The sequence below is a fragment of the Calypte anna genome, chromosome 10, assembly GCF_003957555.1.
Source record: "Calypte anna isolate BGI_N300 chromosome 10, bCalAnn1_v1.p, whole genome shotgun sequence".
Lineage (NCBI taxonomy): Eukaryota > Metazoa > Chordata > Aves > Apodiformes > Trochilidae > Calypte > Calypte anna.
The window spans coordinates 8,589,056-8,598,520 of NC_044256.1; the positions used below are offsets into that span (position 1 = coordinate 8,589,056).

General features: G+C 45.1%; 1 protein-coding gene across 1 annotated transcript; it reads right to left on the minus strand.

Annotated features, from left to right (window-relative positions):
• Window positions 1–697: 697 nt before the first annotated feature.
• LOC103526944 (E3 ubiquitin-protein ligase ARIH1) lies at window positions 698–7,108 on the minus strand. Its single transcript, XM_030457384.1, is given in 6 exon segments — window positions 698–1,330; window positions 4,337–4,410; window positions 4,412–4,450; window positions 5,303–5,563; window positions 6,818–6,866; window positions 6,964–7,108. Coding segments are annotated over 6 exon segments (588 nt in total). The 5' UTR covers window positions 7,044–7,108; the 3' UTR covers window positions 698–1,245.
• Window positions 7,109–9,465: the final 2,357 nt, after the last annotated feature.

The window sequence follows — 9,465 nt, forward strand, 5'->3', positions numbered from 1 at the left end:
ACAGATGAAAGGGGGAGAGGGAGGAGATCCACAGCCAAAATCTTTCTGCAAGTCTTTGGAGAAGTGATGAAAAATACTCCTCTTTTTCCTGCCTTGGAATTTAAAATAAAACTCTATACATACACACACACGCACCCGCACAGGCATCCTCCTCTGGGATTAGAGAGGAGCATGGATGGGAACAGGCAAGTTGGATTTGGGCAGGTAGCAATCCAGAGCCAAAAAAAGGGCAAAGCATCCTGAATCGCAGTGTACATCAGGCACTAAGGCAATGCACAGGGGGTTACCAAGCCTCGGGGGACAGGGAAACACACACAAAGCCCTGGGTGTAAAGAAACTGCAGGAAGAAGAAAAACCCAACTTCTGTGGTAAAGCCTTAAAAAAAAAAAAAAAAAAAAATTAAAGTAAAATTATATAGTCACTACACCAGCATACACTTCCCCCACCCCATCCCAGGGAAAAAAAAAACAAAAAACAACAAAACAAAACAAAAAAATCAAACTGAAAGAAAATGCACAGCAAATAGACATAATCTTGAAGATTTTTAAAGAATAAATATTTTTTGTAATTAAACATTATGCAAACACGTGCCACACTTGCTCTTTGTCCATGCCTATGCACTATATACAATTTTGAAAGATACTGTGTTGTTCTCTTTTTGTTTTAAAAGTCATATACAAAGGTTGACTTTTTTTTCCCTTGCTGTGTACCCCCCCACCTCCCCTCCCCAGGAACCATCTTCACAGCAAGCCAAGCAACATTCACCATGTACTTGAGTGGCAGAGAGGAGGGAGGGGCGGGGGACAGGAGAACCTCCCCTTTACCAAAGTACAACAAAATGGCTGTTTTAGGCATGAAAAGCAGTATAAAGAAACTGGTTTAAATTTTCATCTGTACTACACACAGGAAAAAGAAAGACAGAAAAGAAAAAGGAGTCGGCTTGGAGAATGAAGCTACGTTACAAGTTAAAGTTGGAGGGTTTTGTTTGGTTTTTTTAGTGCATCTGTCCCACTCTTATTGACTGCCTAGAATACTGTTGTACAATAGTTTATCTACCTTTTTTTTTTTAATTATTACAATATAATTTATTTAAATTTTCTGTTAAGAAAACAGAAGCCCGGTACTACAGACCAGTGGTGTAACAGGTGCAGTGCCTCGTGTGTGTGTGTGTGTGTTTTACAGGGGTCACATGAGCACTCTAGAGATGGGAAAGGTTTCAAGAGTTCATTTTATGCGGGGCCACCCTCAGTCCTCAATGTACTCCCACAGGTCCTTCTTGTAGCCTTCATGCACGTGCTGCAACAAAACCCTTCGTCGGCTCTCGCAGTATCTGTGGCAAAGAGGGAAGGCAGAGGAAAGGCAGGTTAGGAACCACAGCTCATCCCCAGTACACTGGAACACCAACTGACCTTAAACCTAGCTCCTACGAGAGACCTCCCTCATTAACAGTGCTAATTAAGACTTCAGTAACTCCAGTCACTCAGCTCCAGGTCTCTGGCTGAAAAAACAGCACACAAATATATTTCCCATTTGAAAATAACCCACAAAACCCCCACAGCAGAAAAACCTCAATCAAGAGCTGGAAAAGGAAGCAGCAGCAGCTGCAGTTTGCAAAGAGCCAGAGCAGGGGGTAGCAGTGACAGTCAGAAGGGGATAAAGTTCTCCTCAAACATGGGCTGGCACCTACTCCCCGAGCCCTACCAAGGCAACAAAATCCAAGAGCTAGCTGGGCAAAACCTTGGGAACACTGAGCCAGCTTTATTCTCCTTCACAGTCCCAGGGAGAGGTCAGGCTGCCTGCAAGGGTGATGGGCCTGGCTGGAGCCCAAGTTGTATCTCGCACAGCATCTCCTGGGTCTCAGAGGAGCACTTCAGTCTGCAAGGTTTTCCCACCTACACTCACTTAAACACAGCCAGCTGCAAATAAAACTGATCCCAGAGTTAGGTACAGTCTGACCAGTATCAATGACACTAAGGAAAAGTGTTATCATAGGAACATATCAGATAGGAACATTTCAGAAGATGCCATGTTCGTTTTGATAAAAATCTTGATATAAAAGATAAAGCGGAGAAATGTTTAAAGTATTCAGGTTCCATGGGCAAGTTACAGATAAGCAGTAGGTGTTTCTGGATCTATCCCCTTCCAGCAGTAATGCTGAAGTCTACATCATCTTTAGGCACAGAGGGGACAAGCCTCAGTAACAGCTCCCAAGGCCCCAAGTATAGCTGCATAGCCAGGTCACTGTTTGGCAGCACCCACCCTAGAGAGGTGGAAGACTGGAACCCAGGAGCTAACAGCCAAGTTACTGATTCCTGCTGGGAATTGTGCAGTTCTGCTTCTGGGAACATGCATGGGCCCAGGCAGCACACAAAGGGGCTCTCACAGGTGGGACCCTGGATTTCAGGGCAATAGCCAAACATCCCTCTGCTTGCCAAAGGGGGCATGCCCCAGCAGGAGATCCTAGCAGAAAGCTATCCAGGATCCCAGTGTATGCTAACATGTAGGCAGAAATTCCTTGCCTTAACCCACAGCCCTCATGATGCCACTGTTCAGAATCTGATCAGAGCATCACGTTTATCCAAATAAAACTACTCTGGTTCTTCTCATTCCTATCGGCTATTGCAACAGAAATCACCCTAGACAAGGTCCCATTGATTTGCTGCAGCATGTGACAGCAAACATGCACAGTTTCCACTTTCCCAACTTCAGTTATTTTGCTGCTGGTCACAGGGCTTTAAACCTGTTTTCTAGAAATGTATTTGCAAGCTAAGAGATCGAAACAGCTGAAACCAAATTAGTCAGGAGGTCAGTTCCTGCAGCTCCCCAGGGCTCTCCCTCTTCAAATCCAGCTCAAAAACATCCTTGGTCCCAGTCTTGCATCAATTCACTGTAACCAGCACACAAGGAACACCGTGCAGGACATGATTTAGACATGACTGAACCAGATAATGAGGGACCTGTGCAGGCTTGACAGATGCATACTTTCTTCCCAGAAACACAAAGTCAAGGTTGGCATACTGTGTTTTCAGGCAGTTCAGACTATATTAGGTTTTAATTTCTTCTGGATAGCCAATATCACCCCTAGAAGATGATTCTCTTTCAGAGGCCTTAAGTGACCAAGCAGTTTGAGCTGAGGTGCCTACTTAATCGTCATCTTAAAGGGTAAACTAGAAGATGTCACGGAAGAGGTCTGGCAATCTTGTCCAGTCCTAGCCACGTTGCCAAACTATAGCATCACACTTAAACAGCTACTTCCACAGTCCCTCTGTCACTCTGGCTCACCCTACCTGGGCTCTTACCCCACCCCCAAGCCAGGCGTAGCAAATATAATGATTCTGGCAAAATGCCTGAAAAAGGCAAGGCATAATCCTGTGACTCATCTGTAGTGTAACGAGGCAACCAGGTGCCACTAATTGCCAGGGAGTGAGCATGAGCTTGTGTCAAGCCCACCTGTGCCCAATTAGGGTTGGCCCCCTGGTCCTGCTCATGCGCAGTGGGGGCCCACCCTAATTGGGCACAGGTGGGCTTGACACAAGCTCATGCTCACTCCCTGGCAATTAGTGGCACCTGATTGCCTCGTTACACTACACTCATCCACATTTACAGCTTTGCATTTTTCCGCTGTGCAAAAGTCCTCTGGGACTGTAAAAAGCATTTGGCATTTGTGTCACCTGAACCCCAGCTCTTATGTTCTCTTCCACCATTGGGCAGGCTGCTCTCTTCCTCCTCTTCTGGGTGGCTTTTCTACGCCCACTTTTTTTCACAAATGGACCCAGCAGATAATAAAGGAGCCGATTAATAAATAAAGGAGCTGATTGCTCTTACGGCAATTCAGCCTAGGCCAAAGCTGTCAGCTGGGAACAACAAAGTCACTCCTTGTTCTCCACACTCTTGTAGGTCCTATCTTGGTCCTTGCCATCCCCAGGTGCTCCTGCTGTGCAGGAACAGCAGCATATGAAAAGCCATTGCTTTTGGTTACGATATTTTTTCCCCTATGGGGTTCAGTCTTGTAGCTATAGCTCAGCAGAAATGATGCAAGGCGGAAGTGGGAACTTGTCCCTGCAGGCTGTCACCTCCCCTTTGGGACGATTCCTGCAGGAACCCAAAACCATGCTGCCAGCAGCTGCATGAGGGCTTCACAACTGATGATTTCAGGGGCTGGCACAGGACACAGCTGCTGCTGTCCTCAGATGCCCAAGGAGCAGCTCGTGATCACAGTGCATGGCAGAAAGCCAAGAGCAAACAGCTTCCCAGGGACAGGACTCTGGAGAAGACTGTAGCTTGGCCACTACACGGGCACTCAGGCAGTTTTGAGACAGAGAAAGCAAAGACAAACCTGTACTTATCCTGTACTTTCTGCTTTATGTCTTGCAGTGAATCTTGGGATATATCTCGCTCTAGGTACCCAGAATGCCACCTCTGTGGCATTCTCTAAGTCTGCTTGGTTATTCTGCAAAGACAAAAAGGAAAAAAAAAGGCATATTTTTGGGGTGGAAAGGAAGAAAATTTTTTCTTCAATCCAACTGCAGTAAGTACTGCAAAAACCCCACAGAATTAGATATGCACTGTGTAATGCTCCAGGAAACTGCTCTGAGCAGAAAGATTGATAAAGTTGCAATTTCTTCATTTGATCAGAAGAGAATCTGCATATCCACCTGCAAGACATATCTTCATCAATTTGCAATGCCCTGTCAAGCCAAAAAAATATCCTTTCCTAATTACTGGTCAGTGAAGCACAAGACAATTGATCTCCCATTCTCTCCCCTCTCTGTCTGTTCTTCCTACCAGCACTGGCAAGGCCTCTACTGACTCTTGGTCCATGCCCACCAGCACCAGAGCAGAGTTTTCCCCAGCACTCAGTAGTTCTGTGTTCCCTTTGCTGAGTGTGGAACCACAGAAACATCCTGCTTATGTTCTGCACCAAGAGCTGCAAAGGACTGTCCTAAATCATAAAGCAGCCAATATAGCTTCACCTGCAGAGCAGACTGGACCTCCCCATTTTGACTTAGAAGTGCAATTTTTCCAATAGGGTCCTTGGAAAAAAACCAGCACTGAATGCCAGATTTAAGATCTGATCTGGCAAAGGTTGCATTAAGACAGAACCTCAATCCCTTTCCTATTCCAGAGTGTAGTAGTTTGTGACTCGGCTTCCTCCTCCAGCAGTGAATGCTACATGATACCCAGCAGGGCCTCTAATGTTTGCACAACAGAATATTACAACAGATTCACTTTTGTACAATTGAGAACAAATTGTAAATCCCTATTTCACCCAGCTTTGTAATCTGAACTCCTGACAACCTACCTCAAAGATAATGGACTGATTATTCTTTTTGAGGTAAAAGGCAAAGACGTAAGTGTACATGAGTGTGGCACGACACTGGCAGAGGACGTCGACTGCTTTCTTCAGGAACTGCACCTTGATCCACGACATGTTGTGCTGCTGCATCTCCTCCATTTTCTGCTTCACCTGAGAGTAGAGCTTGTGCTCAAAGCGCAGGCTCTGCATGTGGTTCATGTAACGGTTGCAGTAGAACAGGTACCTCTGCAGGGCTGCTCTGGATCGCTGTGTTAATTTCCATTAAGGAAAAAGAAAACAAATAGTTAAAACACAGTAATGGATGCAAGAGACAAACCTGCCAGGAGGCTGCTCCTGACCCTGAGGATGAGCTTCCTTTCCAAAGGACACTGGCCAAACTTCGATGGTGCCATTAACCCTGCACTGGGGGCAGATGAGAGGCCAAACCCACCTCAGCTCTGTCACACAGGGCACTTCCCCAGCTCAGCTGTGACCTCCCTGCTCACAACCTTGCAAGTCATTAGAATCACATTGCTAAAGCCTGATCAGTCACAGCAATCTGAAAGTCTCAAGTCACAGCAATATGAATTTCTGCAATTCAAGTCACAGGATATAAATGCTCCACGTGCCACAATGATGAGAGGTTTTTGTTTTTCTTTTTCTGTGGCTAATAAGGAATTCTAATATAACAATTACTGTGCTTGTGTTAAGAGGGCAACCTTAGGTTGTCCAGGCGACACTGATTATAGCACAGGGGAAAGACACCATGTGCTACCTTGTATAAGAGAGCCAGGATGACTCAATACACAGCCATTAATCTTATTTTCTTCCCACAGACAGATCAACTGGGGAAAAAAAAAAGAAAGACAAAGGCAGCACACACCAGCCCAAGTCATCACTATCATCTGCAGGAGGAGGGTCTGCATTTCTTATTTTGGTCCTTGGCTATAAAGATACTTCTACAGAGATGAAGAAAATTGATTTCTGCAAGCTGCAGCCCATAGCATGCAATCTCTCCCATCAAAGTGGGTTTGGCTCTTTCCATATTCACAAAACTGTTTCATGAAGCTGCATCTTCACCCATGATTTCTGTTTTGTCAAGCCTTCAGGTATAGTTATTGAAGCAACAGCAGCCCAGTGTTCTGCTGTGTACACCTCAGGATTTGCATGAAGAACTTGGCAGTAAAGAGCATTTTATGAAGGATGCAAGGACCTCTCAGATCCACAGCATCACAGCTTCATGCGAAGAGATGCTATAGAACAGGCCATGGCAGTATGACAGATGACTGAGTTAACATGTTTTTAAAATTGGGTTAAAATGACTTTGAGTGCTTGTTTTTTGTTTTTTTTTTTTTTTTTTCTGACATGCAGCAAGAGTCTAAAGCTGCTGGGGAATTTAACTGTCATTTAGATTTGTGCCCAAATCCAGGAATTCTTCATAGATGATTTATAGGTTTACAGAAAACTCAAAAGCATGACACAGGGGATGATCCCCCTTGTCACCAAAGATTATGGACTCACCTCCTGTACATCCCTTGCATCATCCTCATTGTAGCAATTACAGTTGTACCTGTAACAGGGACACCAATTCCACAGATTTCAGACCAAATCAATGCTGCTTGCATCATGGCTCCTCAGCTCCCAGCAAGGCAGGCTCCTGAACTCACCAGGCAGATCCATGCGGCTCCCAGGGGCCCAGACACACCCAGCAGAACTCTGCTTTGCAGTTCTGGTTCTGACAGACCATGTGGTTGCAGCCTCCATCCTTCTCGATAGTGATATGGCATTTTGGACATTCCTATTGAAAGGACAGAGAGCATTGTTACCAGGGAAAGCACAGAACCCACAACCACCTTGTGAAGTTAGAATGGTTCCTGTGGCAGGAAGAGATCCCACATCAAGTGAAATGCATAATTTACTTCTTCCCTTTGAACATTTGAAACTGTCTTGTAAGTCAAACCTTAAGGTATTTCCAAACCAGAGCAGGCAGCAAAAAAAAAAAAACAAAAAAAAAAAACTCAGAAGAATAACACATCTTATCTTTGCTGCTCTCACAGTGGTAGGTACATGGCATGGGTAAATCCATGACCTTCAAAATTAAGTAGTAGAGGCTGTCTGTAACAGCCCAGGGAAAGGCATCTCACCTCCCTCACCACTCAATGTTTCGCTCACTTTAGTACCTGAACTGAAAACAGCTTATCAGTGAGTTCATGTCAGGCTGCTAGCAATCCCAGACACCTGCAGCTGTACAGTTTTGTCCAAACGTCACTGAAAACATGCAGTGAGAACCCAGCATGCTTCAAAGAAACTTCAGTCATCTAAAAAGCCACATCTCCTCCTGAGGCATTTTCACATTGCTTTTCAGGCCCTTTTTCTTTTTTCCCCCGTTCATGTGACACCTCACTGAAGACTCTGTGACAAAAGCCCAACACAGGGTTCCCCTTTCAGATGTGAAGCCTTTGATGAATGAGGGTATCAAAGAAGCCCTACACGGGGAAATCTTTGGGGAACTGGGTGGCACTTTTATAACACAAGTATAATCTTCATACATCAGCAGCATATAGCCACTTCCTTAAATGCTATTTATCTCACATAGAACATATTATTTCCATAGTATCCCAATGAGCACACACAACAAGAACATACTAAGCTGCCCATGCAAGTGCAGGAAGGCAGCCCAACTCTCTCCTGCTGCCTCTTCCTGTCCCTGTTGCACCTTCCTTGTGCTGGGACATAAAAGACCTGGGCCAAGGAACACATCAGGCTAACATCAAGCAGCAAGTACTGAGGCAAAAAAACCCACACTAAAACCAAAAACATTTGAGCCTATATCAGTTCCTCAGCCCAGCTCCCACAGCCACACCAGCATTTCTGAAGTTTTTGCAAAAGCCAGTTTTATCTACAAGGCAAGAACAAACATTTCACCAAGTCATCCACACTCACATCATGAGCTAAAGCACTTGTGTTGGAGCTGTGTAAAATCCCCTCCCCAGTTAGGAGTATGTCTTCTGTTTGCTAACCAGAGGAGACATAAGAGCACCATTAATGTGTATCAGTATAGGAGGTCTGGGCATCAAGAAGGAAGGGACAACCTCTTCTCATTTGTGCCCTGGCATATGATGGCAGACAATGGATTCAAGATAACAGCACAGGAAGTTCCACCTCAACATGAGGAAGACTGTATTTACTGTAATGGTTACAGAGCCCTGAAACAGGCTCTTCAGAGAGGCTGTGCACTCTCCTTCTCTTGAGACTTTCAAGACCTACCTGGATGCATTTCTGAGTGACCTGTCCTAGTTTGGGTCCTGCTCTGGCAGGGGGGCTAGACTCAATGATCTTCAGAGGTCTGTTCCAATCCCTGACATTCTGTGATTCTCTAGACTGGCATTCAGATAAACTCTCAATAAAAGAAGAAACCACCATGTTCCACACATATACTATTCCTATTTCTTGTATATCCACTCCAAGTGTCCCAACTATTACTACATTTCATACAAGTGTGCTTATTTGTATTTTAAGAGACAGGACTATTGCACTCTAAATTTAGATTACTCAGAAGAAGCTTCAGAGGTGAAATGACCTCTGTGGTCTCCAGATGTCTGCCATGGTCCTTCCCACAGCATGGAGGGAGATTTGCAGGAAGGCAAAGCCAGTTACAATGGAAAAAAGGCTTGGGAGAAGACATGAAGGACTACAGCTTCTTTTTTGGCTAACATAATTACAGTGCTTTGAGCTCATTTTGCATACTGATGATTGCCAATTTGCAGATCTGAGTATTAATGAAAACGTAGGCTCATTGCAGCAGCTTGATCTAACTTCAAGGCTATCCCCTGCTTCAGTCTGGGGGCTGAACAAGATGACATTCCCTCCCCACTGACATTTTCATCATTTTAGTTTCCCCGCCAACAACAGAGCATGGCACTGGAGTACCACCATCATTTCTGCCTCCTCAAAGACCTTCTTTGGCTGTGCTACCTGACCCTCAAGGTAAAGAGTTAAGGACTGAGCAGAAACTGGTGACCTCCCACACAACCACCAAGGTTTTCCTGAGCAAGGGTGTAGCCATTCCTTGGAAAGCAGCCAGTGCACTATTACAGAATAATTTGTAGCACTGCCCTCTTGTTCAGCTGGGAAGGGCACCATTCCCATCCCATCAATAGGTCACAACC